At 49.4% G+C, this 27,271-nt stretch overlaps 11 protein-coding genes across 11 annotated transcripts; 7 read left to right on the top strand and 4 right to left on the bottom strand.

Moving 5' to 3' along the window:
- The first annotated feature begins 317 nt into the window (after positions 1–317).
- Positions 318–5,656, top strand: CNC05000 (golgi-specific brefeldin a-resistance guanine nucleotide exchange factor 1 (bfa-resistant gef 1), putative). The gene is made up of 11 exons (XM_024656836.1): positions 318–613; positions 666–1,564; positions 1,613–2,716; positions 2,769–2,961; positions 3,010–3,727; positions 3,777–4,007; positions 4,057–4,174; positions 4,229–4,644; positions 4,695–4,798; positions 4,849–5,237; positions 5,290–5,656. The coding sequence occupies exons 1-11, from the start codon at positions 346–348 to the stop codon at positions 5,524–5,526; spliced, it is 4,677 nt and encodes a 1,558-aa protein (XP_024512478.1). The 5' UTR covers positions 318–345; the 3' UTR covers positions 5,527–5,656.
- CNC05010 (protein-glutamine gamma-glutamyltransferase, putative) lies at positions 5,599–7,758 on the bottom strand. The gene is made up of 6 exons (XM_569793.2): positions 7,203–7,758; positions 6,880–7,144; positions 6,639–6,817; positions 6,424–6,581; positions 6,149–6,360; positions 5,599–6,090 (listed from the first exon to the last, which is right to left on the bottom strand). Exons 1-6 carry the CDS (start codon positions 7,623–7,625, stop codon positions 5,669–5,671), a joined length of 1,659 nt encoding a protein of 552 aa, XP_569793.1. The 5' UTR covers positions 7,626–7,758; the 3' UTR covers positions 5,599–5,668.
- Positions 7,759–8,104: 346 nt separating this feature from the next.
- CNC05020 (expressed protein) lies at positions 8,105–9,474 on the top strand. Its single transcript, XM_569795.2, has 4 exons — positions 8,105–8,273; positions 8,388–8,446; positions 8,518–8,525; positions 8,595–9,474. The coding sequence occupies exons 1-4, from the start codon at positions 8,175–8,177 to the stop codon at positions 8,687–8,689; spliced, it is 261 nt and encodes an 86-aa protein (XP_569795.1). The 5' UTR covers positions 8,105–8,174; the 3' UTR covers positions 8,690–9,474.
- CNC05030 (hypothetical protein) lies at positions 8,738–10,104 on the bottom strand. Its single transcript, XM_569797.2, has 2 exons — positions 9,356–10,104; positions 8,738–9,293 (listed from the first exon to the last, which is right to left on the bottom strand). Exons 1-2 carry the CDS (start codon positions 10,091–10,093, stop codon positions 8,763–8,765), a joined length of 1,269 nt encoding a protein of 422 aa, XP_569797.1. The 5' UTR covers positions 10,094–10,104; the 3' UTR covers positions 8,738–8,762.
- Positions 10,105–10,397: 293 nt separating this feature from the next.
- CNC05040 (endoplasmic reticulum protein, putative) lies at positions 10,398–11,713 on the top strand. The gene is made up of 3 exons (XM_569799.2): positions 10,398–10,673; positions 10,731–10,862; positions 10,932–11,713. Exons 1-3 carry the CDS (start codon positions 10,446–10,448, stop codon positions 11,109–11,111), a joined length of 540 nt encoding a protein of 179 aa, XP_569799.1. The 5' UTR covers positions 10,398–10,445; the 3' UTR covers positions 11,112–11,713.
- A 134-nt stretch (positions 11,714–11,847) lies between these two features.
- Positions 11,848–14,258, bottom strand: CNC05050 (GPI anchor biosynthesis-related protein, putative). The gene is made up of 6 exons (XM_570024.2): positions 13,863–14,258; positions 13,703–13,807; positions 13,336–13,649; positions 13,119–13,289; positions 12,374–13,060; positions 11,848–12,302 (listed from the first exon to the last, which is right to left on the bottom strand). Exons 1-6 carry the CDS (start codon positions 14,196–14,198, stop codon positions 11,939–11,941), a joined length of 1,977 nt encoding a protein of 658 aa, XP_570024.2. The 5' UTR covers positions 14,199–14,258; the 3' UTR covers positions 11,848–11,938.
- Positions 14,259–14,414: 156 nt separating this feature from the next.
- CNC05060 (conserved hypothetical protein) lies at positions 14,415–15,627 on the top strand. Its single transcript, XM_024656837.1, has 4 exons — positions 14,415–14,709; positions 14,768–15,121; positions 15,178–15,297; positions 15,360–15,627. The coding sequence occupies exons 1-4, from the start codon at positions 14,467–14,469 to the stop codon at positions 15,585–15,587; spliced, it is 945 nt and encodes a 314-aa protein (XP_024512479.1). The 5' UTR covers positions 14,415–14,466; the 3' UTR covers positions 15,588–15,627.
- On the bottom strand, positions 15,608–16,822 carry CNC05065 (hypothetical protein). The gene is made up of 4 exons (XM_024658452.1): positions 16,467–16,822; positions 16,312–16,417; positions 16,130–16,262; positions 15,608–16,079 (listed from the first exon to the last, which is right to left on the bottom strand). Exons 1-4 carry the CDS (start codon positions 16,700–16,702, stop codon positions 15,820–15,822), a joined length of 735 nt encoding a protein of 244 aa, XP_024514308.1. The 5' UTR covers positions 16,703–16,822; the 3' UTR covers positions 15,608–15,819.
- A 123-nt stretch (positions 16,823–16,945) lies between these two features.
- CNC05070 (dynamin GTPase, putative) lies at positions 16,946–20,162 on the top strand. Its single transcript, XM_569803.2, has 5 exons — positions 16,946–17,819; positions 17,866–19,454; positions 19,505–19,746; positions 19,802–19,888; positions 19,947–20,162. Exons 1-5 carry the CDS (start codon positions 17,029–17,031, stop codon positions 20,037–20,039), a joined length of 2,802 nt encoding a protein of 933 aa, XP_569803.1. The 5' UTR covers positions 16,946–17,028; the 3' UTR covers positions 20,040–20,162.
- A 534-nt stretch (positions 20,163–20,696) lies between these two features.
- Positions 20,697–22,730, top strand: CNC05080 (hydroxymethylglutaryl-CoA synthase, putative). The gene is made up of 9 exons (XM_569805.1): positions 20,697–20,842; positions 20,897–20,942; positions 20,994–21,045; positions 21,099–21,484; positions 21,535–21,599; positions 21,646–21,929; positions 21,974–22,022; positions 22,072–22,485; positions 22,536–22,730. Exons 1-9 carry the CDS (start codon positions 20,768–20,770, stop codon positions 22,659–22,661), a joined length of 1,497 nt encoding a protein of 498 aa, XP_569805.1. The 5' UTR covers positions 20,697–20,767; the 3' UTR covers positions 22,662–22,730.
- Positions 22,731–22,830: 100 nt separating this feature from the next.
- Positions 22,831–27,262, top strand: CNC05090 (hypothetical protein). Its single transcript, XM_024656838.1, has 5 exons — positions 22,832–23,033; positions 23,122–23,177; positions 23,225–24,606; positions 24,656–26,203; positions 26,255–27,262. The coding sequence occupies exons 3-5, from the start codon at positions 23,263–23,265 to the stop codon at positions 27,116–27,118; spliced, it is 3,756 nt and encodes a 1,251-aa protein (XP_024512480.1). The 5' UTR covers positions 22,832–23,033; positions 23,122–23,177; positions 23,225–23,262; the 3' UTR covers positions 27,119–27,262.
- Positions 27,263–27,271: the final 9 nt, after the last annotated feature.

The following is a 27,271-nucleotide window of genomic DNA, read 5'->3' on the forward strand; positions in this document are numbered from 1 at the left end:
AAGCATACAGAGCTGTCATTACTTGCATGCTGCATCTCCTCGGTCGACGGCAGTTATAATCACTCACCCCGTAGCAAGGAAACGCTTTATTGAAGTATGCTTGATATGCCTATCTACATGTTCAATCAGTGTCTCGACAATCCTAAAGGCACATGGCAAAATCTATAGAGTTGACTGGGCAATGGGGGGAGTCACCCACAGCCAACTAACCAAGTGTACGATAAAGGTATTACGTAACCGTACCTAAACTGTGTGTTGTCGACGAGGCGTGTATCTAGCGAAGATGGTGCGAGAGATATATATGAACATAACAACTCTCTTTTCACATCTCCAGTCATTAGGAGGATGATGCCGCCTACAGACCTCCCTCCGACGACGCTTCTCCTTCAGGAGGTGCAGTCCGTCACCTCTGCCATGCGCAGGAACCAGAGATGGGCCTCATCTTCGACGTCCTACGGCTCATACCCGACCCTTCCACCGTCTCTGAGGAGCAAAAACAATGGCCTCGCGGGAGCAGGTAGCAGGCGAGGTCGAGCAAGCTTGGATACGGGAGACAGCGTCGACCTTATGGATGGGTTCGTGGAGCTCAGAAGACTGCTTGGCGGTGTGAAAGGTAAGAATAATAATACTCGGTAGATGCAATTTGTGTGCTGACGATGAGGTAGACATTACATCGCTTGCACCTATAGACCTGTGTGCTCCATTTTTGTCATTGATAAGGTCATCCTCAACTTCCGGGCCCATCACTGCCCTCGCTTTAACTTCCCTTTACTCCATAATCAATGCCGTTCTTCCCCTCTACCTTACGCCCGTACCCACAACCTTTTCCCCATCCACACCTCTCCAGCTGGCTCTGGTTCACATCACTTCGGCAATTTCCCATTGCCGATTCCCAAGTTCGTCTCCCCAACAAGATGAGCTCGTTTTACTGAAACTTTTGCGGGTGATCGAGTCATTGGTCATTCCTATGGCCATGCCGACGACCGAAGGCACCGTGCAAATGGGCAATCTCCTCGACCATATGGGCGACGAAAGTGTCTGTGAGCTTTTGGAGGTAGGGCTCGGTATGCTAGCACGTGCACGTCTCGGTGAAGGAGTTAGAGCGACAGCTCAGAGCTGTGTGCAAAACATTGTAACGAGCGCCTTTAGGCGCTTAAAAGGATTACAAAAAGAAGATGTGGATAAGCTGCTGGAAGATGCGAAACACCATGAAGAGAAAATCAAGGTAAGCAGCAAAAAGATTGAGTCTGTCGGACAGAAGGAGGAACATCCGGACGCGAAACAAGAGAAGCAAGATGAGATGATAACTGAATCGGAGGAGAAACCGACAGAGCCTCAGGTGAACACCCCAATGTTCACGCCTTATGGACTTCCTACTATTCTAGAGCTCCTTAGAGTCCTTATTGCCTTACTGGACCCGAACGATCAAGCTCATACAGACTCGATGAGGTTTTCGGCCCTTGCTATTCTTAATACTGCCCTGGAAGTGGGAGGTCTAGGTCTAGGTAACTGGCCCGAGTTGAGGGAAGGTGTAACGGACGAAGGATGCAAGTATCTTTTCCAGGTATGTTTCCCTCTCAATCTATTTGCCGCACCACTAACCATGGCTCAGCTTACCCGAGCCGATTCGCCATCTCTCCTCGCTCAATCTCTCCGCACTACGTCAACTCTTTTCTCCACCCTTCTCCCCCACCTCAGACCTCAACTTGAATTGTTCCTCTCTTACCTCATTGACCGTCTCACACCTTCAAATCCTGCTCCTCTTCCTCCCCAGTTTTTGAATCTCCGATCAGATTCTCGCCCTAGTACGCCTAGTGTGAAGACCGAAGGCCGGGTCACCCCTGTAGCGGATGCTTCCACCATCGAGTCCTCCAGCCCCGCTTCAACTCCTAAACCCGTCAGCCTTCTTCCTCCGGTCCCCAATGAAACTCGAGAACTCATGCTTGACTCTCTTACGCAAGTCGCATTGCGTCCAAGCTTCATGGTAGACTGCTGGGTCAACTTTGACTGCTCGACGGATAGTGAAGACTTGTTTGAGAGGCTGATAGCTTTCTTAACACGTGGAGTATATCCTCATGGCCCCCCAAAGAGTGACGGATCAAGTCACTTTTTTGAAGGCCTCGATAGCACACAGCTTTTATCACTGGAAATTCTCTTGGCTTTTGTGTCATCCATGGCCGATAGATTGGAACAGGGCGATGAGACTTGGCCCTCAGAAGCCCCGACCACCGCCAGTCTCAAAGAAGCAAAAGGGCGCAAAGCTGTCATCCTCACTGGTGCTGCCTTGTTCAACACAAAACCCAAGAACGGTCTTTCATTCCTCGAAGAGAAAGGCATCATCGTTCCTGATCCCGCCGACGAGGGTACCGACGAAGAAAAGCGTCATCTGGCTATCGCTCGTTTCCTTCGTCATTGCTCCCGTCTTGATAAGAAACTTTTGGGCGAATTTATTTCACGTCCCGACCAACTGGGCTTGCTCAAGGCTTACATCGGCTTGTTCAACTTTTCTGGTAAAAGCGTTGCAGATGCCATGCGAGAGTTGCTAGAAACCTTCAGACTGCCTGGTGAAGCACAGCCGATCGCCAGAATCACAGAAACCTTTGCGGAGCATTTCTTCTCCTTTTCTCCACCAGAGATCGCCGATCAAGATGCAGTGTATGTGCTGGCGTACTCAGTGATCATGCTGAACACAGACTTGCATAACCCACAGAATAGAGTATGTCTTTCTACAATTCCCTACTTGAGCATGGTACTGACATCAGAAATAGAAACGCATGACAGTTGAGGACTACAGAAAGAATCTCAGAGGTGTGAATGGCGGCAAGGACTTTGATCCGGCATATCTCGAAGGGATTCATGAATCTATCAGAAAGAGAGAGATCATTTTGCCAGAAGAGCACGCCGGTCAACATGGTTTTGAATATGCTTGGAAAACATTAATGCAGCGCTCTCGTACATCAGGTAAGTCCCAGCCCTCCTTACCCTCGACCTCCGTTGACAGGTGTCTAGGTCCGATGGTCATTTGCAATACTTCCATCTTCGATGAGCACATGTTTGGCCTTGCTTGGCGTCCACTAATTTCTTCTATCGCCTATGCCTTCACCATGTCTGCTGGAGACGAGCACGTCATTCAAAAAGCCATCACTGGTTTCCGACAGGTTGCCTCTCTCGCTTCTCACTACCATCTTCCTGACGTGTTTGACACTATCGTCCAGTCATTATCGAGTGCCACTGGTTTGTTGGACGATACGGAGGAAGGATATCAGATGTCAAATTATCCAGTGGTTGAAAAAGAGGGGCAATCGTTGACGGTCTCGCCATTATCAATCAGGTTTGGTCAGAGCTATCGCGCACAACTCGCCACGGTCGTTCTTTTCACCATTGCTAACGGTAACGGCTCAGCGATCTGCGAAGGATGGCACCAGATCTTCGAAATGTTTCAGACTCTCTTTCTTCATTCTCTCTTACCTGCACGCATGCTCCAAATGGAAGATTTCTTGGCGGGCACGTCCACTATTCCGATGAAGACTGCTGTGCCGCATGCCCAACTAGATAGAAGGCCAGAAGGAGGTCTACTCTCAACTTTATCCAGCTATCTGTTAAGTCCATATGGGACCGGCTCGGAAGGTGTGGTGGTTGAGACAAGTGAAGAAGACGTAGAGAATACTTTGGTGGCGGTAGATTGTTTAAGCTCGTGCAAGCTTGAAGAATTGTACGCAGAGATTTTGTAAGTAATCGTTCCTGCCTGAATGACTTTAGACACTGACGACAGACAGGAACCTTCCTGTAGATGCTCTTATCCCCGCGCTTCGCGCTATTCGAGCGTTAGCAGAGAGTCGCACGACTGATAAACTCAAATCACGCACTGTTCAACGGGTCGAGACTGGGTCACCTGTGATCTCGCCCAGGTTTGAGGGTCAATTGCCTTATGATCCAGCTTGTGTCTTCCACCTGGAGATGATGGTCAGCCTTGCCAGTAGAAACAAGCAAAACATTGCCGAAACCTGGTAAGTATTTCTATCATTGAGTGGGAAGCACAGGCTGACCTTAATGTAGGCCAATTATCTTTGAATATATCTCTGAACTTCTGTCTTCAGCGCAGTCCTATAGTGTATTGCTCATCGAGCGAGCTGTCGTTGGTTTGTTACGTCTTTGTCTGGTCGTATCCGAGCAAGTGAGTTAAGTTTGTCACGAGATTGTGAATCAACGCTTACATTTTTTGCCGTAGCCTGAACTACGAGATCAACTATACATCGCCTTAGATGTTCTACGCTCTCTTCCTTCTACAGTCCTCAACGCTGTCTCCGAACAGCTCATGGCTGGCGTAGCTCTGGTCCTTGAGAAAGACGCTACCGTCATCAAATCCCAGACAGAATGGAACCTTGTTATCGCCCTTTTCAGAGCTACTGTTGCCCATCCCGAAGCCAGTAAAGTTACTTTGGCAATTGTGCAAAAGATGGCAGCTTTACCTAAGCAGCAAGAAGGTGAAAATGTTGGGGAGGGCAAGGGAACGGGTTTGACAGTGGACAATTATGGAGGAGTAGTAGCTTTGTTGGATGAATTTGCCACTCAGGCCGGAGCAGCAGCCGCGGGAAGGCAGCAGCAACAGAGGAGATCATCAGTGGGACCGCAATCTGGAAGCTTGTGAGTGATCTGTTCGACGATATTACATCCTTGGGCTGATGAGTTTATAGAGGGCCGACAGTTGAGCGAGGTCTAGCGGCTTTGGATTCATTATACGAGCTCAGGAACGTTATACCCGCCCTTATGGCGTCAAATAATCTGGAAGAGCAGCAAGGTGAGTACGATTGAATGAATTTCTTGGTTAGGGGCTAAGAGAATCGTTAGCGTTCAACACCTTCTGGCTACCACCTCTCCTGGTGATTGGCAAGCAATGCATCAATGGCTGTCGTGACATCCGTCAGCGGGCCATTACTTACCTCCAGCGCCTCCTATTATCTCCGCAGATCTTGTTGGGTAATGAGTCCACCCTTCCTATTGTGTTCGACAGGGTTCTCTTTCCGGTGCTAGAAGAGTTACTGAAGCCGCAAGTGTATGAACGTGACCCCAAGGGTCTCTCAGAAACAAGGCTAAAGGCCGCTACATTGCTTTGCAAAATCTTTCTGCAGTATGTCGTCAGACTCGTAGAAAGTGGAAGCAGTGAGGCCGTGACTGGTCTTTTTGTGAGGGTACTGGACAAGCTGGAGAGATTTATGCGTGGAGAACGGGATCTCTTGGTGTGTCTCTTCTTGTTCATGAATATCTAGATCCAGCTTACGGGTGTCTCAGAACGAAGCAAGCGAATCTTTGAAGAATGTGGTGCTTGTTATGCACTCATCGAATCTTCTCATCCCCCCTCCGTCGTCCGGCAGCCCGGATGAACGCACACGAGACCAGAAGGGCCTTTGGGAGAAAAGCGCACAGAGGATTGAGAGAGTATTGCCTGGATTCTTGAGGGAGGCTATACCGCCATCTGAACCCCCGCAAGTGCAGAAACAGGTTGGGCAGCAAGTAGAGCAGTCTTAGAGTGTATCAAAATATGAAGTCAGGTAACGGACACAAGGTAATAATCGCTTGAGCACTTGTACCTGTACTGTTTGTAGAGCTTGTCTGTGATGCATTGGGGAATTATTTAGTATTCCTCGTTAAATTGCTGGATCTGGACAGACTACTCATGATATACGCTTCCGCCTGAATCATGTTTCCTCGGATCCCCATCTCCTTCCCAGCCATCATCTGTCCATACCATAACACAAGGTGTGCTGAAGCTTTTATCTACCCACTCAATTACATGGCCCTTTTGTTTCAATCCTTCAACTTGTTCTTCACTAAATCCTTCAACTCGAACACCTCTTACGTTGGACCCTCGCTCAACTTTTGTGACGTTGGGCAAGATTTGGTTGTGTAGACGATTAGCAGCAAGGGCCTGAGAGGCTGAAAACCCGTATACGAGGACGAAAAGAGCTACTTGGGCGTTGGAAGAGATGATGGTGCTGCCACCTGCTGCTCCGCCGGAGGCGATGACCTTGCCGGTAGAGTTGGTGATGATGTAAGGACAAGAGGATGAAAGTGGACGTTTGCCTCCGGCAACTACATAGCCACTGAGATCAACAGCTTGTCAAAGTCGCATTTTAGATATCCAACCTACCGTAATTTGTTACTTGAGGCTCGTAGCCAAAACCATTGGGCCTCCCTTCGACCGAGAAATCGTCCATGGAGCCGTTGAGCACAAAGCCGTAGCCGGGTACCATGATCCTGGATCCCCATCCGAGGCCAACGGTAGTGGTAATGGAGATGGTGAGACCAGACGAGTCTGTAGCAGTAATGTTGGACGTGCCGTTGTCGAAATCGAGGGCCACTCTGTATATAAAAAATAAGCATTACTGCAATTGAGCAGATTGGGAATATATAGAACAGACCTACTTGGGCGGCTTGTAGTAGTCGGGTTCTTTGGTGTGATTCTCATCAATCATCCTTGCCCTAGCCTTGATTCTTTTCTCTGTCAACCAGTCTCGCTGTTTCTCCTCCACTCCGTCAATATAGGCTGGATCACCCAGAGCGGTTCTTTGGCCATATGCAAGCTACAGGTATGTCTTAGAGAAAGCTTCCTTCAGCGAATTAACAACTGGAAAACGTACTCGAAGAGCCTCGGTCAACCGATGCAAATCAGTAACGGAGCCGTAGCCTGCGGGTTCAAATTGGGAAAGCATTCCCATAACTGAGAGCCAGATGGCTCCCGAAGCGGGGGCTGGTGGCGCATATAGAGTATAATCCTTGAACTTGGTAGAAAGAGGTTCTCGCCATTTGAGTTTGTAATCTATATATATTGAATCAGCAGTGGCTTACACTCTCGTGAGAGGTATTGGATGACTTTCTCACTCTTCAGATCGTCTACTGTCATCACACCATCCCGGGCTCGCACAGCTTTCACCAGGCCTTCCGCAATCTCGCCTTGGTAGAACGCGGCAGCTCCCTCTGCTGCAATCTTTCGGAGAGTCGTTGCGTACTCTGGCCGTTTCCAAATACTCCCGATCGGGATGGCTTGACCATCTTTTGTGATTAAAGATGTGTATGTGGGATCTTCCATCATCCATGTGCCTCTCATGTTGCTAGACCCTGCAGGATTGGCTTCTTGCGTGATAAACTATGTAAGCAAAGTCATGAGCTAGAGAAAATCGGGTGCGATGGGACGGAGGACTCACATCATACAGATCGCCTCTCACTTCCATTCCCCCTTCCGCCAACTCAATACTCTCTTTAAACAGTCTAGACCATGGAAGGGTCCCATACGCCTTGTGGAGTTCCTCCAGGCCCTTGAGCTCTCCAGGGACAGCCACTGCCAACCCGCCCACCGATGTCGACGTGTTACTCGTCTTGAATAACTCTGGCGTTGCTCCCTCTGGCGCACACTGCCTGAAATCCAAACACTTCACTTGTCCAGAATCGCCAGGTTCTTTCACGATGGCAAACCCGCCACCACCTATGTCAGAGTGATAAGGTGAGAGGGTGTTGACTGCGAGGACGGTAGCTATAATTGCATCTGCTGCTGAGCCGCCGGCTTTGAGGATGGTCGTGCCGATGTCAGAGGCACGGATTTGCTCCGAGGTGACTGCGCCTGATGGCATAAGGGGCTCTATTGTCTATGGTCTATAGGATAGGATTCGCAGGGGATCAGTGTTCCCTTGGGATAGTGAATTAGAGCCGTTGTCGTTGCTGATAAATGCACCAGCGAGGGGGAGATGGCGATTGATAAGATGATGATTTACTGGGCCGGCCGGACCCGGCTTTGGCCGATACCGCGATAGCCGATGGGTGGTGGGCGAAAGGCGAACTCAGCATTTTAAGCCTAGCCGCTGGGGATGTATTTGGAATGGTGGAGATGGGCAGCTGTACATCTGCAACTTCTCGGGAAAGCGTGCATATCATTCTCTGAATAGGAGCGGTGAGACAGCCTCGAGGCAGCCCACACGTCGATTATTACGCACCACCCAAACGTATTATTATTACTTTTCGTTATTCAATCTCGCGTCGCTTCCAAAACATTTTACGCGCCACGGTCAACGTCGCATTGCATTTCCGGCGGGCGGTTGCGGTTCGCCAATCAATCGGTGCATTGTGTCTGCTATTATTACAATCACTCTTTCCTCTGCTCACGCTAAATTACAAGCCATACCATGTCTGCCGCGAAGACCAACTCGTCATTATCCAGGCTGGGCTCCATCAGGAGTTCCAAGTATCAGTCAACTGGATCTATGGGAGAACTAGGCGAAACTGTGAGTTCATTTTCCAATCAAAGGCACAACGTTAGGCAAAGCAAAAGAAGCAAGCAAGCACTCTGGAGAGATCAAGAAGCCTAGTCCAAGATATAGACTGACGAAATGATGGAGGTCGATAAGATGGTGGATCGACTGAATAAACAGGTCGATGAGAAGAGTGCCGAGCTTTTGTAAGTTGAACGCTGGCCTTTACTTGGCCGTAACACCTTTTGGATAAATACTCATGTGAAACCATTGGCAGAAAACAAAGTGAGCCAGAATTTATTGCTTCAAATAAATGATGCAGAGCGGGAACAACACTAAGCTTTGTCGCTGTAGTGGATGAAATGACCAACAGAATACAATCGCTGGAAACGTCTATCGCTGCGCTGGCCCACGAGCCAGTCGACCAATCCTCTACTTCAAATCAATGACTCGGCTAAAAAACGGGTTTTTATATACCCATACTGCCTTCAAGATACCCAAAACATGATATATGCATATAATCTACCGTCTGCTCCCTGGCAAAACCTCCTTGCCTCCCCATTCCACACCTTCGAATGACCTCTCTTCTTCACCCTTCACAACCTTACCATCATCAAACACCCATTCTTCGTGCGCAGAAGAAGGTAAGCCTTCCCCAAACTCTCCAACAGGCTTGCCCAAACCCTTGATACCTAATACTTGCGCACCGTCCTGATCGCCACGCATAAAGAAAATACTTTGCAGGGCATTCACAGCCGCCCGATGTTGAGCCATGGCTTTACTTGACCCGTGTCCCTCGGCGAGCTTGATACCTGAAGGCAAGAATAGGCCAATGAGGAACAGGGGCGCTTGGGAAGCGGTACCAGTGGAAGCGAGTAAGCGTGGTTGGATGAGGGTGTGAGAGGAGGAAGCGGGGACGCCGGCAGCGGACAGGTGGGAGGAGACAACAGAGGAGAGCACTTGCATAGGATTGATGGGGGTGATGAGAGAAGGAAGGTCAAGAGCTCGGGAAAGGAAGTGGGCGTGGGTGAATGCTCGCGCGGCATGGATACCCTACCAAAAAAAGGAAAGTTAGCGCAAGATGCAGAAACGTGATTATGGATCATAAGACTTGCTTGTTCCTGATAGATCAGTCCGACGAATGCTCGCACTGCGCTGGCAACCACATCCTCGTGTGTCTCCCTTCGCGCCTGAACGGTAACGTCCTGATCTTCCTGCTTGATGTACTTTCTGAACCTTTTGCCGACGGGCACCTTCAAAGGTCCCTGGGCAGCCTCGCCCCTAGTATCTCTCCAGTTCCTCTCGGCAACCGCAGTCTTGCTCCATCTAACAGCAACACCCGCACTGCTGGAACCAGCACCTAATCCTGGTAAACCAGTGTTACCACCACCCTGGACAGCGACACCAAGCGAACGAGCGACGGAGAGACACGACGCCGGGCCGACGTAGGCGGTGACGGCTTGTTGGAGAGGTTTTGTAGGGAGGTACGGATAAATGGTGGAGAGGTGCTCCGAGGCGAAAAGGCCGAGGAGAGAGTTACCGAGGGTCGCAAGGAGCTCGTTGGTTTCCTTCGTTGCCGGAGCGGCGCTTCCCGGGCCGGCTTGGAGCTCGCTGTCCTGTTGTGCGGCGGGAACGAAGGAGGGATGTGTGAGACATGTTACGAGGGCGGACTGGAGGGCGGGGGACGGCCTGAGGGAGAGACGGGATGCGAGCGCGGAGAGGGCTGTGGGCGGGGGGACGAGGGAAGGCTCGGGCGGGGCGAGGGAGCGGGAGGCGTGGTGGAAGGCGCGGGGCGGGATGCGCGGGGCGGCCAGTGCGCGGCGGGCGAGGAGGCGGGCGGGGAGGGAGGGCATGGCGGCGGCGTGCTTTTCGGTTGGTGCACGAAGCCCGGAAGACGAAAACAAGAAGTGGACGTTGCGACCAGCGAAAAAGATTGCGTGACGTGGATTATTCCACAGCCATTACTCATCATTCAATCATTACAACCGCATTACAATCTCATTACGACCGCATTACAATCTCATTACGACCACTATTACAACCTCACTACAACCTCCCAGCCCACTTTCTAATCCCATTTGCTCCCGCTAATCCCGACCAATATGACGTGCTCGGCATCTTTGGGAATCGAGGACCGTATTCGTCGTTCAAACCTCCTCCGGCCGAACATTTCTTCATCAGCAAATTAGAATAAATTACCCCGTCATGTCCTTCGCTCGTACTTTCGCCCAACGCTCCCTCCGCACCCTCGCCTCCTCTGCTCGACTCAGAGCTCCCCTCCCCGCCAAAAGGGCCTTCTCCACCGCCCAGCCTCTCAGGATGGTCGTCTCCCAAGCCAGGTATGACGCTGCAAACCGCAAGCCCTCGCAGTGGGCCAAGGACCCCATCGTCACTTACGAGGAGTTGAAGCCCATTACCCAGCAGCCTACTGATGTGCGTTTTGTGCTTGACAGCAGGCCGGGCCACCGCAGTCGCTGACCGTCTGTATAGAATATCCTTTTGGTGGACGTGAGGGAGCCTGACGAGGTCGCTCTTGGGTCTATTCCTTCTGCCGTCAACTTGCCCCTGTCCAAGCTCAAAGAGGCTTTGGACTCCCACTCTAACCCCGGAGACTTCCAAAGGGTACGTCAAACTCTTACAAGCAGCTAGCTGTCCTGGCGCAAGTCGTTTAAATGTAACATTTGGATCTAGGAATTCGCCTTCCCCAAGCCTCAGCCCGAGCAGAACATCATCTTTTTCTGCCGTTCTGGCAGGCGTTCCGCTTCTGCGGCCGAGATTGCCAACGATAAGGGCTACAAGAGCGTGAGGAACTATGTCGGAAGCTGGCTGGATTGGTCCAAGCGCGAGAGCCAGGACAAGGACGAGGATTAAAAAAAGCGGTAGCTTATGTCATGTTGTTGGGATCTACATTACTCTGTATCACCAAAAAAAGGCGAGTACACAAAAACCAAAGAATGATCATCATTACGGAATTACGATAGGATGTAATCATGTATATACGTCTCATGAAAAGTCGTCCGAGTCGTCAAACAAATGGACATTTTCTCTTTCCCTCCAACACGGTTAATAAGCCCCTGGCCTGTCTTTGCAATGTCTCTCTCTGAACCACTCAATGATTATCAACCGCACGCTACCGACGATTACCTACTTGAATCCTGCTCCATATTGAGCGTCGAGGCTGTCGTTGTTGAAGCGGTGGTGAGCCACTCTGAAGATGATGTCAACAAGAAGGAAGGAAATGGTAGAGAGGAGGGCGGTCAAGATTTTCAATGTCGTTTGAGCAAATTATCCACAATTTTCTCTCTCTTGCTCTTTCGTTGCAGCATAGAATGATAAGTCGACAACGAAAAGAGAGAAAAAGGCGGGGCGCGCTTGGACAGAAGAGAACAAACGAGAGCAAGGCCTGATGAGACTGGTTATTGTGGATCAAGGGACGCTAAAAGTCAATCGTCGGGGATGAGGGTATGATCGATATTGTGATGATACCTTGAAAGATGGCAACCAATATGACGTATCTACTAAAAACAATCCAGCGAGATAATCATGTCTTTTGCGACATGTTCTTCCCACTTTTGTTCGTCGGCTTTCAATAAATGTATCATCGCCATCTGCTGATCACAAAGGAATCGTTACATCAAACACATTTTCCAAGATATAGTACAACCATCGTGTCAAATAGCCTGCAGCCATCTCAGACCTCATGCCAGCCTCCATACTCTCACACCTCCTTTCCTCTCTTCTTCATCCTGGGCCCAATCAAAACCATTCCACCCGTTCCAAACTTCTTGATAACCCAAGCTCTCGAGTTCCCCAGTCACATCCCCTTCCCGTGTGGTTATCACAGGCTGACTTTCGCCCGTCTCCAACACCGTTTCAGAGACGATGCCTCGTCGCGAAAGAAGCTCGCCAAAGAGGATGATGTGCGAGGGATATGTCTTGCTGAAAGATGCGTAAGAAATGTCGTGAAGTTGAGAAGGAGGGTATGGGAAGACGGAAGAAAGGTACTGGACTGGATTGGAGTAAAACCAGTCCTGTTGGGTCCTATGCATTTTCGCATCCACACTGAGATGGACTGTCAGTTTACGAGACTTGTAGTTTACGAGACTTGTATTGTTCAACACGGTAAGACTCACCCCACCGGAGGCTCGCATGTCAAAAACCATCCTTCAATATCCTTGTGCAAATGACTCATCCAAGGCGTACTATGACAAGGCGCCAGGACGGCGAGGCTAGTCACATTCCCTAAATCCCCCCTTCTCAAGATGTTCATCACTTCCACCTGCGCTGCGCCATGGAAAACATTTAGATAGATGAACGGCACGATCCCTGAAAGTAGGATGACGTAAAATGGAACCTTGTCCATGCGCAGATATTGTCGAAATGATCTGACTGGGTAATATGCCCCTAGGACAGTAGGAGTATACGAGATGGAGAAAGACGGGATGGTGTAAAGAAGAAGAGGTGGAAGGAGAGGATGAAGGAAGCGCCATTCGGAATGAGGGCTGAGAGAGAGAACGGCGATTGTAAAGCTGATTGCTTTGGCCAGGATTTTCAATCCTTTTGGCTTGTCAAACTTGTTGAGCTGAGCCGGTAAAAGACTGGCGGGTAAAATACACGCAATAAAACCTTTGGCCCACCAGATCCATAGCGGGAAAAGCATGATCGGTAGAGTCTGGACAAGGTGATAGAGGTGGTCTGTCGAGCCGTAAAATGATGAGATATTGACAATAACGTTTTGATAGATGAAAGTGAGTAGGGGAACGTAGAGGCGGCCTGACATCAAGTAATCGATGGCGGTGGACCCAGCCACAGTACAGAGGCTTCAATTGTATCAGTAGGGGGGGGGGGGGGGTGGATAACGCGCGATTCAAAACTTACATGCTTGACATGGCTAATGCCGTGGTGCCAATCAAACTCTGCAAACCACTTGATTGGAAGCGACGCCATAAAAGATTTGCACCGAGGAAAGCCCATAGGCTCAACATTGTAGGACGAATGCACAGAGCAAGAGTTGCAAGACAGATGGACAAGACTAGTCTATCTTTGTGCCTGAGTTTTATTAGTACTACCAATGGCATGAGTCCAGATGACTTACTGAGGCGCCTCCACTACGAACGGTGGTGCTCTATCTATGACCACGTAGTCCAAGTCGTTCACGCCATAAGAACTCTTGTCAGAATCTTCCACTCTCATGAACTCCTTCTCTCCTCCTTCTGTTTCTCTTCTACTTTTACTTGCTCCTATTGGCTTCAAATTGGTAACATTTTGCAGACCATAGACTTCTGGCACTCCAGGGGCAGGGAAAGGAAAGTAGTATAAGGCCATGAGAGTAAGGAGCGTTTCAGGCGAGGTTGAAAGGGATCGCGGGAGAAGATGGCCATTAAAAAGGGAAGTCAATGACAGAAATAGCTGTTCCGCAAATTAGCAATCATGCTTCGTCCCATTGCGCCGTCTCAACCTACAGCCGTAGGAGCAGATCCGTGCCCAAGAAGCTTTGATGAGAGGCAATAAGTGTAGTAGTCTGTGAGAGCGGCAATGATTATGCCTACAGCGCGAGGTACCATTGTCTAGAGGTGTGCATCAGATATATATACAGAAAATATCCCAGATATGTACACTCACAAGGAACCGACCTCTGTCCAATCCCAATCCCTTCAACACCTCATAGATAACTACAAAGACCCCAGGCCAAGCCCAGCCCCTCATCCTGCCACCGGCTGCCACTGCCACTAATTTACCCCACAGCTTTCCATGCAATTCTGACACGTCTGTATGAGCGAGACTTTCCGCCAAAGGTAGGTCTCGCCATTCCCAAGAGAGGTACCCATACCCAAAGACGTGGTAATGTGCTGGCTCGAGGGCTTGGTAGAATTCGTCCGGCTGGAAGTAAGTATGGGGAAAAGGGAGAGTGAGGAGGGTACGAACTACGAGAGGTGTAAGTAATGCTAAGGGGGCCATTCTTTGGCCTCTTGAGTACTGGATGTGTTGATTATGGCAGTTGGTGCGAGCGAGAGATCCCAGCTGTGACGTTTTGTCGCCAAGACACGAGAAGAAAAAGTGATGATATCACCCATTTTTGCTTATGACGTGCCTTGTGCCTGAAGACTATCGATCGCATGCGTCAAGAAGCCGCAAGCTACGCTATTTACCGATCCTGACGTGAGATGTGAGCTTCTAACTATATATATACCTCGCCTTAGGATACTAGCTTCCCAGCACAGCCAATATGACTTCCCCTCCACTCCCATTCTACCTTCTCAACGCCTTCGCCCCAACTTTCCATTCAGGCAATCAAGCGGCTGTCGTCTTCTTTGACTCGGCTTCCCATCCTCAGTCAACTGATGAACAGTTCATGACATTAGTGGCTAGGGATTTCAACTTTGCTGAAACGGCTTATCTTATCCCACTCGAAGGCAATGGTGAGGGCTGCGTTGGCAAGTATGGCTTGAGGTGGTTTACTCCCGAAGAAGTTCGTCCCATCCATGCTCAATGTTTTCAATGGAAGCCAATAAAATCTTTATCTCCAGGAGGTAGCACTTTGCGGACATGCCACATTGGCAGCATCTCAGGCGGTCTTCTCTATCAATCCTGATTTTGAAACCATCGAATTTACCACCCGCTTCTCCGGCGTTCTTACCGCAAGGAAGATCGAAAGCAAGCAAGTAGAGATCACCCTTCCCTCATTACCCAAGAATGTCCTCGAAGCTTTTGACGGAAAGTCTTCCAAAGAAGATCTCAGGAAGGTGAGCAGTGTCTTTGGAGTAAAGGAGGAAGAGATTGTTGCTGTTTCACCGTTCGCTTTCGGCACGAGAAGCTCCGTTATTGTTTCTCTGGCTCCCGAAGTTGACTTGGCAAAAGTAGAAGCTTCAGAAGCTAATTTGGTGGGTCAGCCTTGCATTGGGTCGCTTTATCTCACCGATCCACTTGTACCTTGCAGCTGGCCTTTTCCGACGGCATGATCATCGTTACTCAAGTTGCAAGGGAGCAACCAGACGATCAATTGCATATCAATTCCAGAGTTTTTGCTCCGGGACTTGGCGTCATAGAGGATCCTGTGGTAAGCACATTCCACTGGAACACAACTCAATAAGGCGATAAACCCTTACCTTGAAATCGCAGACCGGATCCGCCCATGCCTATCTCACTGGGTACTACGTAAATTCACCATTGACTGCCAAGCTTCTCCCGAAAAAGTTTGCCGACAGCCCGCTCACGACTGTACTCAATGGGACACAGTTGAGCAAAAGAGGAGGAAGACTCATTTGTACATGGGACGACTGTAAAATAAAACTTGTAGGAAAAGCTTGGGAATTTGGTAGAGGTACTCTCAGCACACCTCAAACGTAGCTATGACGGCAGAAGCTTGATGTGGATGCATACAGTAATAATGTCCTTGCCTTCTAATATACAGGGGGGATAACGCATAAGCTGGCCCTTTGACTAGCTGCAGCGTAGCATATTGCAGGATGGTTGCAATATTGGCCGATGCTTACAGGCTTCTGTCATGTTGGATCAAGTGCAAACCACTCGTGTCCTCTAACACCTCTTCGCGATAGCTCGCTTTTCGAATTGACAACTATCACCGCCGCTTTTTCCTTCCCTTTGCGTTATCTTCTTCTTCCTCCTCTTCCTCTGCTTTGGTCAATTCCAGCTCGACCAGCTCTTCCCATTCACGGACTGCTTCCCATCTCTCTCCGCCTGTCGCAAGATCTCGCCAAGCCTCTAAAGCGTATTTCGCATCATCAAACGCGGTTGCTGGGTCGAGAATTGTAGAAGCGAGAACAGATAGCTCGGCCAAATGATAGGTGTGATGAGGAATAAGGGAGGAAATAGTGTTAACTTATCAGAAGTCAGGATGAAGCTTTCAGTGAGATGAAGAATGAGCTCACCGAAATGTTCTAGAGTCCATGTGAGCCATAATGGTTCGATAAATACAAAATCATATGTCTCTCTTTGACAAGCCCCTAGAAGCACCTTCTCTGCTTGATCGACAAGCTGACACAGTTTGCCGAGGAAGTTATCCTGCTCAGCAGTCAGCCCAAATGACGAAATGAATTGAAAGTTGACTTGCAAGTTTACTAATGGTCAATTGCAAGTTGACCCGGTGATTATACAAAGACGATAAATGAGGCCCTACTTCTTCCCTCTCTGGCCGTTCTTCTACATCTATAATGTTGCTATTCTCACTTCAGCCGACAGCCTTATGATTATGTGTGCAGCACTCACTCCATCTCTGTACCCTCATCCACACAGCCTTTGGCAGACTTGAACCCTTCAAGAATCACTATCTCATCCCAATTCCTTATAACATTCTTGATTTCACCTATTACAAGCTTGAGCATGCGGTGGTGTGTTGTCTCTGTCGGCCTTAGTGGTGACTGCACCGAAGAAGGGGAGGGTGAAGGAGAACCCCTTGATCGAGCATTTTTGGAAGGGGTGAGGGAGGCAAGGCGAGATGCCATCCTTCAATGTAGTTCTGGGACAGCAATGAAAGTCGAAAGCTCTGTTGCCTGCGCAATCTTTGCCTGCCCGTTCGTCACTGTACGTTTATAGGGAGGATCTCTTGTGGAATCGTAAAGTGGTGTGTTGGTGGAACAACAACAAATGTCGAAAAAATTGGTTCCGTCGGGCTTAATGCCGTTGCCGTTGCCACCCGTCATCGTTCCTCCACCAGATGGAGCACCGTATTGTGGGAAATATTCTTCTTTCGTCTGCATCCATAAATTTCCTCGTCTTATACACAAGACAGTTCGGCCAACGAATCCACCTATGACATTCTGAACGACTGATGTCTTCAGCAAAAACAATCCTCCGCCGGCTTCCCACAGCCAGGCCGTACATCCTCAATCGCACACGGCCTTCTGTCCACGCTCGGTTATCTTTAACACCACCAGCAAGACAAGTTCATGTCAGAGCAATCTCTTTCTCGTCCATACCCAGGGCTATGGCTAGAGCCTTCAGAGTGCCTCTCTATGGCGCAGCTATAGGCGCTGGTGGAGTGGGATATGCGAACTACAAATTGGAAAGTGTTCGTAACGCAACGTCGGAGATTCTGTCTAATGTGACAGACAAGCTATCATCAGCTTATGACTCGGCCTCGCAACTTGGATTCTCTATCCAAGGCTCTCTCTCAGACACGGCGTCAGGTGTACAAGGTACTGCAGATGCGTTAAAGCAAGGGACAAAAGATTGGTGGGATGCTTTCACTTCACAGTTCAGCCGAGATCAAGAGACGTCTTCTGGGAACGGTGCTGAAGGGAAGCGAAAATGGAGGCCAGGAGAAGGCCCAGGGGAGCCAAACAATGGTGGGCCAGCTGGTGAGGAGGCTCTAATAGGACTTGTGGGTGCGGCGGCTGTTGCAAAGGCAGAAGAGGAGAGGAGCGACCCATTCAGCTCTGGCGGTGGGGATGAGCATCATTTGTTGCAATTGACAAGGAAGCTCATCGAGATTCGCTCGGTATTGTTGAGCGTGGATCAGAGCGATGCTCTCAAGTTGCCATCCATTGTCGTCATTGGAAGCCAGAGTTCTGGAAAAAGTAGTGTTCTCGAGGCCATTGTCGGACACGAGTTCTTACCCAAGTGAGTACGCTCAGAATCAAGAAGACTTGCAACTAACTATAATAAGGGGCAACAATATGGTGACTCGGCGCCCTATCGAGTTAACTCTGATCAACACTCCCGCTAACGCTGCATCCTCATCCACGACCCCCGCAGAGTACGGCGTCTTCCCAAACATGCCTGGTATGGGCAAGATCACTTCGTTCGCTACGATTCAGAAAACTCTTACCGACCTCAACCTCTCTGTTCCACCTGAACTTGCCGTCTCCGACGATCCTATCCACTTGCAAATCCATTCACCCCATGTTCCCGATTTGACTCTTATCGATCTTCCAGGCTATATCCAAATCTCATCTATGAATCAACCGGAAGAGCTCAAGGACAAGATCTCAAATCTATGTGACAAATACATCCGGGAGCCTAACATCATTCTTGCCGTTTGTGCCGCCGATGTTGACTTGGCCAACTCTCCAGCTCTACGAGCAAGCAGAAGGGTTGATCCGTTGGGCACCAGGACAATCGGTGTAGTGACCAAGATGGATTTGGTGCCACCCGAACAGGGTGCGGCGATTATCCGCGGTGATAGGTATCCCCTTCACTTAGGATATGTCGGTGTCGTTTGCAAGGCTCCCCCTACTGCAGGTGTTATAAGGTCGTTTATGGGCGACAGAGAGTCTCCGAATGTTACAGGCGCCGTGCTTAAGCGTGAAGAACAATTCTTCGGTGGTGAAAATTCCAAGCACTTCAAGCACGATCAGCTCATGTTCGGTACCGACACTCTTCGTCGACGTCTCATGGATGTGCTGGAAACGAGCATGGCTTCAAGCTTGCATGGTATTACTAATGCCGTACAACTCGAGCTTGAAGAGGCTAGCTATCAATTTAAGGTCCAATATAATGATCGACGTATTACGTCCGAGTCTTACATGGCAGAGACTATCGATGCCCTCAAAGCTCGCTTCAAAGAGTACACTGCGCAGTTTACCAAACCTGCCGTCCGCGCCAAGCTCAAGGATATGCTCGACGACAAGTTGATGAACATTTTGGAGCAACTGTATTGGAACGATCCAAGAGCTGCGGAATTGGGCAAGTTAGCTGATGACAGGAAGCTGTCTGCTAAGGATTTGGATCCGTATTGGAACTACAAGCTTGAAACGGCGAGCTCGCTTCTCACCAAGTCTGGCGTTGGTCGCGACTCTACAACCCTTGTCGCTGACGGTTTGCGGCAGTTGATCGACTCTATTGCTACCGGTGAACCTTTCACTTTCCATCCATCCGTTACCGACCGTATCACTGAATTCTCCCTTGCCATCCTGCGTGAGCGTATGGGCATCACCGCCGATCAAGTAGAAAACTGTATCAAGCCATACAAATACGAAGTAGAAGTCGATGACCGAGAATGGGCGGTAGGCAGAGACAGGGCAGAAGAGAAGTTTGCAGAAGAGATCAAGAGATGTGATGCGAAGCTTGCAGAGATTAAGAGCAGGGTTGGAGGGTCAAGAAAGTTAGGAGGTCTGATAAGGCATGTGGGCGATTTGGAGAAATGGGAGGAGGAAAGAAGAAGGAGACGATTGAGTGGAGTGGCTGGTGAAGCAGATGACAGTGCTGTACCCGTGCTGGATGCGTATCAGTACTCGCCTGCTCAAATCGTAGATGGTAAGGTCTTTGGTATCTTTCCTCAGCGACATCGGCTAACACTTCAACAGGTCGTCACGCCCTTCTCCTTTCAAACCGCCTTGCCATCCTAAAATTCCGACAACAAGCTTTAAAATCTCGACGATGCCGTTCTGGTCCTGAACAGGCGACTTTCTGTCCTGAAGCATTCCTTGCCGTGGTGGCTGACAAGCTCGCGTACACGAGTACCATGTTCATCAATATCGAGCTTTTGGAACAGTTCTTCTATCAATTCCCACGGGAAATCGATTCAAGAATTTTGTATGATCTGAATGTGTGTAAAATTCTTTTCACTGCCTCGTCGCAGAAATACTAATGAACGCTCGCAGAGGGATGAGATTGCCAAATTTGCTAGGGAGAACCCAAAGATCAAGCAACATTTAGATTTGCAAGAAAGAAAGGACAAGTTAGAGCAGGTATGTCAAGTTATCTTAAGCCTTCATTTGATAGGAAGCTCAAGGTCTATTTCTATAGGTAATGAGGTCTCTGCAGGGTCTTGTTAACCTTCAAAAAGACACCAAAGCGCCATCAACAAAGAGAGAAGGCTTGTTCACCAAGTTTTTCTAAACTTGCAAACGAGTATAAAAGTGTGTAGGATAAAAGGGTTAGAGTCGTTAGTTTAGTTTGCACCGTGTGGATTGTTTTGTTTTTCTTACGCTTCTCATGATATGTATCAAGTCACGACTGCCCTTCACGATACACTTCGGGACTGTCGTTCTCTTCTCGAGATGGCCTCAAGAGATTTGTCATATTATTCTATCTGTTATATCGGCTTATTAGGCTACCTGATGGCACCAGTCCGGTTTTACCTCGGTTTCTATAAATTGATAAAGTGGGGCACCATCATTCAACAGCTTTTTCCCATGGTCACATGGATTAAAGTCAAACATGCATGAAAATGTTATCCTGGGCTTTTATCCTTGATCTGCTGCGGAGAAGCCGTTTTGTTTTGGGCTCTGTAATACTGTAGGTGCCTCTATCTCACTCTATGCATGATATGTATGATTCAAGATATGTCGATCACATCTTCGCCATGTCAGCCAACAGTTCTTGGAGATATAGCATGAGTGGGGATCTGTGGCCAATGATCTTTAGCCCAAATCCCTCTGCCTGTTTTTATTTTGGGGGAGTGGGTATCGAACGATGATAATAATCGGTCGGGATCGCGCGCGTCGTCGCGGGTCGTGCGATGTTGGTTATTGTGTCCTCTCTAAAACTCGTATCTCCCCAAACCCTCTTTAAAAAGCAATCTGTCCACCTCCTGAATCCACGTAACCAAACCATACTTAGCAAAAATGACCCAATTTGATATACCCAGCAGGCCTTCCAACGTCGGCATCCACGCCATCGAGATGTACTTCCCCAAGAGGGTAGGTCCACATGCTCCATGTCCTATTGCCGGTCGCCGTGCTAATATGAGGCAGTGCATCTCCGAGGATGAGCTCGAAGACTTTGACGGTGTAAGCAAGGGTAGGTCATTGTGAACAGCCAATTTCTGAGCGTGTACTGACTGCAGGCTAGGCAAATACACTCTTGGTCTTGGACAAAAATACATGGCTTTCACGGATGACAAGTAGGACAATGTCTTTGACGATTGAATTAGGATATCTGACGAAATTTTGACAGGGAGGACATCAACTCTCTTGCCTTGACTGTCGTTTCGAACCTTTTGAAGAAGTACAACATTGACCCTCGTTCAATCGGTCGTCTCGACGTCGGTACAGAGACAATCATCGACAAGTCCAAATCTACCAAGACCCTCTTGATGGACCTTTTTGCTGCTTCCGGCAACACTGATATCGAGGGTATCGACTCTAAAAATGCCTGCTATGGTTCAACCGCCGCCCTATTCAACACTGTCAACTGGATCCAGTCTGAAAGCTGGGACGGCAGGAATGCGATTGTGATGTGCGGTGACATTGCTATCTACAAGGAGGGAGGTGCAAGACCTGTCGGCGGCATGGGCGCTTGTGCCATGTTGATCGGTCCCGATGCGCCTTTGGTGCTTGAGCGTGAGTGCAGAAATCTGTGTAATGTGTCAAGTCAGTGACGTGATATGCAGCTGTTCACGGCACTTACATTGCCAACACTTGGGACTTTTACAAGCCTGACCTCACCGCTGAATATGTTGGTCTACTTTCGCTCTCATCTATACCAAGCTGACATTCCAAAGCCCACCGTTGATGGCCCTTGGACTATTGCCGCTTACCTCGGTGCCCTTGACAACGCCTACTCTACTTATGTCGACAAGGCCGAAAAGTCTCGCGCTCGAGCTGCCAAGAAGCTTTCTCTCGCTAGTGTATCCACCAAGGCGTCGGAAATTGCTGATGCTGCTGACAAGTTTGTCAACGGTATCAATGGCGACATTGAGGGTGTTGCTGTGAATGGCAACGGGCATGCAAATGGCGAGAACAAGGATCAGGGAATTGCGGCATTTGACTATGTTTGCTTGCATAGGTGAGTAGGCTATATGGATGAAGGATAAATCTGACGTTTTATAGTCCGTACGGGAAGCTTGTCCAAAAAGGGCACGCTCGTTTGTTCTACAACGTGAGCATATCATGGTCACCTCATGGGCGCCGCAACTAACACTTCGTAGGACTACTTGCGCAATCCCTCCTCTCCTTTATTCGCCAACGTTCCTGAGTCTATTCAATCCTTGGATAAGACAAAAACATACACCGACAAGACTGTTGAAAAAGCCTTCATTGGTGTCGCCGCCGAACACTACAAGTCTGCCGTCGTGCCCGGCTCTGACTGTGTTGCGAGATGCGGTAACATGTACACTGCGTCATTGTACGGCGCATTGGCTAGTGTGATTGCCAGCAGTCCTGAAGGTATCGAAGTTGGCAAGCGAATCGGCATGTACGCATTTGGTTCGGGGTGTGCGGCGTCCTTCTTTGCCTTGAGGGTTGCCGGCTCCACTAAGGAGATTGCGGAGAAGATGCAGTTGAAGGAGAGGTTGGCGAGCATGGATGTGAGGCCTTGTCAGGAATATGTGGATGCGCTCAAGGTAAGTTCTGAAATGCTGTGCTGAGGAAGCGACTCTGACTGTCGTTGTAGCTCCGAGAAGAGAACCACAATGCTGTCAAGTACACACCGCAGGGGTCTTTGGACAACATCTGGCCCGATGCATACTATTTGGAGGGTGTGGATGAATTGTACAGGCGAAAATATTTGAAAAAGTAGATATATTAAGCCCGTACGGAGTATGTAGCGTAGGACATAGACTGAATGGATGCGATGTAGCGAATTGCTTGACATACGCAGTGTGGGAGGTTGAATCTGTTTGTTGGAATCAGCGCCCGGTGACTGACTGCTTTCCATTTTGTTCATCCTCCCTTCTTCGTTTTCCTTTTCTCACTTTCTTTCTTTCTTTCTTTCTTTCTTCCTTTTCTTCGTTCGTTTCCATCATCAATATTCCACAGTACTGCCCAACAATCATTCCACACCCGTTCCATCGCCCACGAACGTGCCAGCGGACGCCTCCACGTTACATCCCCTCACGCTCACACCCGCACGCCTTGGCCCGGTGACAACCCCTTACACAATCCACCGTTCGTACGTTTACAATTTTCACGCCGATCTCTGTCTCCACGTGCAGGCGAATACTGTCTATACCACATACTGACCACCTTCCTGCTCGTAGACTGCCTGGCATGACTCTGCCTATCAGTACACCAGTCACTCTCGCTTCCAGTACAGGTACCTCATAACCCACTCTTTTGCCTCACACCGCTAACGCTCCGCAGCTCAACATTCGCACTACTAAATCAACACAGCACTACATATGCCCTCCTATCCTCAGCCATCCCCAAACAAACATGTCCCGTTCCACCCTACCGTCCACTCTCCTTCCCGTCCCCAGCACCACCCTCACTTCACACATTCTCGATCCCTGACCCAGTCCTCAACCCCACCCTCCCCATCAAAGTCGCCCAAGAAAAACCTGGGATTGATTGTTAACACTGCAGCGGAAAGTGGAAGTCTCGGGGCTTCTCCGACCTTGCACCGCAGGATGAGCAAGGGAAAGGAACGTGAAATACCTAGGCAGAAGGAGAGGGAGCGTTCATTGCGAGAAGTGGGCGAAGTGGGAAGTGCGACTATCAGCCTTCGGGTTGGGGCTGTAGAAGGTTTGGAAGAAGAAGATGATGATGATGCTGAATGCTCTACCCAACCACCGCAAACTCACCCTTCATCCTTGCCACAGTCTCAAAGCTATCCCATACGGCTCTTATCCACATCCATTACCCGTCCAAACAAACCTCGTCGTGGGAGAAGCAACTCTCTACATGCTCCCACACGTCCCACCTCTCTCGACCGTTCATTCTACCTTTCACACTACTCTCTCGATAAGGAATACTCACTTCCCCGAAAGGAAAAGGGTAAAGATAAGGATGGAAGAACCCCGAAGCTGGAGCTTGGGCTTGGTGATGATTTCAATACTTCTTTTGGCGAAGCATTGCGTCTTGGAAATGAGGGCAAAGAGCTGCCTCTTCCTAAAGAGGCTCTCATTATGCTCTCACAAGCCAAGGAACAGATCGGATCGGCCACCAAAACGAAGCAAGGGAGGAAGGGGAGTATGGGGATGGGATTGTTCAAAGAGAGTCATGCAGCTGCAAAAGTCGATTTAAAAAAGAAGCCCGAAGAGGAAGCTATCGAAGAAGAAGAGGATGACCATAGCGGCCGAGGTTCATCCATCAAAACGAGGTCGAGAGCAGAGACCAGAAGCTCGCGTAGCACTCTAATGAGTGAACCAACGATCGTCGGGCCATCAGTCGCACCAACTTCACCTCTACCTATTCGTGGGTCTAGGCAGAGCAGTGATGGCGGCGATATCTCACCTGTTGACCACTCTCCTGTTGCTACAAGTGCTGGGTTGGCTTCGCCTCAGCAGCAATTCGAGGATCTTGAGGAGCAATTTGATGAAGACGATGAAAGCTGGACAACCACGAGCACCGAGTCGTTTACCTCGGACCCTGAAGAGGAAGGCAGAGATTGGATGAGTGAAGTAGATTATGGGAGTGAAGAAAGAGAAGAGGAGGAGAGGATGACGGTGCCATTACAACCATTTAGCCATGCTGTTGGAGGCCACAGCAGCATCTACAAGTTCACCAGACGTGCAGTCTGCAAAGTGAGTGGTCGTTGTCAGGATTGCATGTGTAAAACTGACCCTAGCCTAGCCTCTTGTGAGCCATGAAAACCTATTCTACGAAGAAGTTGAACGGCTAGCTCCAGCCCTCCTTGCGTTTATCCCCCGCTATCTTGGAGTCATGGTGGTGAATTATCGACGTCAGCGCGCTACTCAAGAAGGAAGCAGCACACCTCTCGACTCACCCTCTGCTGCATCCCCTTATCCATCTCATCCTTCTACCCCGGCTGCCGCGTCGCGCTCGGATAATCAACGAGCTATGCTCCAACAAGCTATTACAGGAGCCACCAGCCAATCTCACACGTCAAATCACTCTAAGGAACATGTCGAAATTCCAGAAGTAGCCTTGGATTTCAATCGGCATGTCGTCCCTGATTGGTTATTCAACTGGGAGGAGAAGAATAAGGGACGAAATGGTAGACCCTGGGAAACTTCCGAAGAAGAAGGGTCAAGAAGAACAATGAGACCCTCGTCTGCAAGGTCGCAAGAGTTCTTGCGATATGGATCAGGTTCTCCCGGAAGCTCGTGGCAATCCTCTTTTGGGATATCGCCAAATCTTCGTGCGTCCGGTCTTGGGTCTCCGGCACTGCCGAAAGCCATACCAGAGCATCAATACGTCGAACCTTCCACTCCTGCACCTTCTCCTTCAACCTCATTCCAGCAGCGCCAGGGTCATTTACATCACACAGCTTCTAGCCCCGTCTTGCCTTATCGCTCCCAATTCAACAACTCAAGTACCGAATGTCATCCCGGACATGGCTCACCTCACCCATTTGGAGGAACTGGATCCACAACGGTAAACACCAAGTTGAAAGATCACGTCTTTGCCACAATCTTGAAAAAGTTAAGGAGAAGAGGTATAGGGCATAGGCAAGATGATGAGGCGGATGACGAAGGAGATGATTGCAGTTACTCTGTCTCAAGTCGGCGACGAGGAAGGAGTCAGCTTTCCGGAGGAGGAAGCATGGACCTGAGAGAGCCGCCAGAGGCCAGTGAAGGAATAAGGCGCACTCAGAGTGGTGGCGTCCTTACTGAGCTAAGAAACAAGTCTATTCGTGCTCGAACCGGAAGGGAGGACACACGACGAGTCAGGGAAGACTCTGCAGAGCGGGGGATGTTTGATATGGAAGTGGAAGATGAGCCGCCATTGGAGATGAAGCGCAAGGCCAAGGTCCCCTTAGGAAATGGATTGCACCCTATGACGGCCGTCAGGGCTGACTCACATTCAACCCATTTGGCGGAAGATCAACCACCTTTCGGACCATCCAAACCGGCCTTCTCACCGTCGTCCGCACCATCTTCTCTCACTGAGTCAAGTCGACTCGGTCAGTCTCGTTCAGGTGCCACGCAGACGGTGCCCAACTCCCCATCTGTACCCCCCGATGACAACCCCAGGCAAGAACTGTTCATCTTCATGGAAGATCTCACAGGTCGTTTGAAGCATCCTTGTGTGCTGGATTTGAAGATGGGTACCAGGCAGTACGGTTACGATGCCACGCCTTTGAAGAAGAGGAGTCAGAGAAAGAAATGTGATGCAACTACCAGTCGGACACTCGGTGTCAGGATGTGCGGGATGCAGGTATGTTCCTCATGGGTCTCTTTAAATTGCTCAAACTGATTGCATTGTTAGGTCTGGAATAATGACACTCAATCATTCGTATCTCAAAATAAGTACGTCGGACGAGAGATTAAAACTCCAGATTTCACCAGTGTCATCCGTTCATATCTCTCGGACGGCGACCGTCTTTTAATCGACCACATCCCAGTCATCATTCAAAAATTGCATGATCTTGCCGCAATCATCCACCAGCTTGACGGATTCAGATTTTACGGCTGCAGCTTGCTGTTTATCTATGATGGTGACAAGGATACTCAAGACACTTATAGCCGACATATGAGTAGTGGAAAAACTTTAGATGCTTTGGAAGAAGAAGATGAAGAGGAGATCACGGAAACGGAACGGGCTCCAACCCAAGCGGACAAGGAGGCTTGGGCTAATTCCAATCGCCAGCCTGAAGGATCTGTCACAGTTGAGAGGGACAAGGTCAGCAAGAATGGCCGAAGTCGCAGCGCAGACAAATCAGCCCTTCACTCCTCTCGTTCTCGATCGCGAGGACGGTCTCCACACCAATCTACTCACACTCATCAACACCGCAGGCTTCGAGGTGAAGTCAATATCCGCGTTGTCGACTTTGCGCATACCACCACCGGACGTGACTTTGTCCCTTTTCCTACCGATCATGTTGACCCGCCAAATCTTGGTAAAGGCTACGACACGCAATTTGACCAGGCAACGGGCATGGTGATGGCTAGGTTCCCCCCCAAGCACCCTGGCAAGCCTGATATGGGATTCCTCTTTGGATTGAAGAGCATCTGCGAGAGTTTAGAAGAGATTTGGGGAGCGGAGAAGGGCGAAGAAGAAGAACTGGTGGCTAAAAGGAATGCCGATATTTTCGATTTGGTGTTTGCCAACGGAGCAGACTTGAGCACTTGAGAGTTTTCTGTGACTCGTATCATTATTATTGTAGTGCACGCACGCTGGTGAAGAGTCCTACAGCCTTGCGTCCTGTATATAATTGTAATCGCATCTTACATATGCATGAAAATCGAACAACATCTGGGAATATTTTAAGAAAGCGTGTACAAA

The sequence above is a fragment of the Cryptococcus neoformans genome (genome assembly GCF_000091045.1).
Source record: "Cryptococcus neoformans var. neoformans JEC21 chromosome 3 sequence".
In the NCBI taxonomy this organism is placed as follows: Eukaryota; Fungi; Basidiomycota; class Tremellomycetes; order Tremellales; family Cryptococcaceae; genus Cryptococcus; species Cryptococcus deneoformans.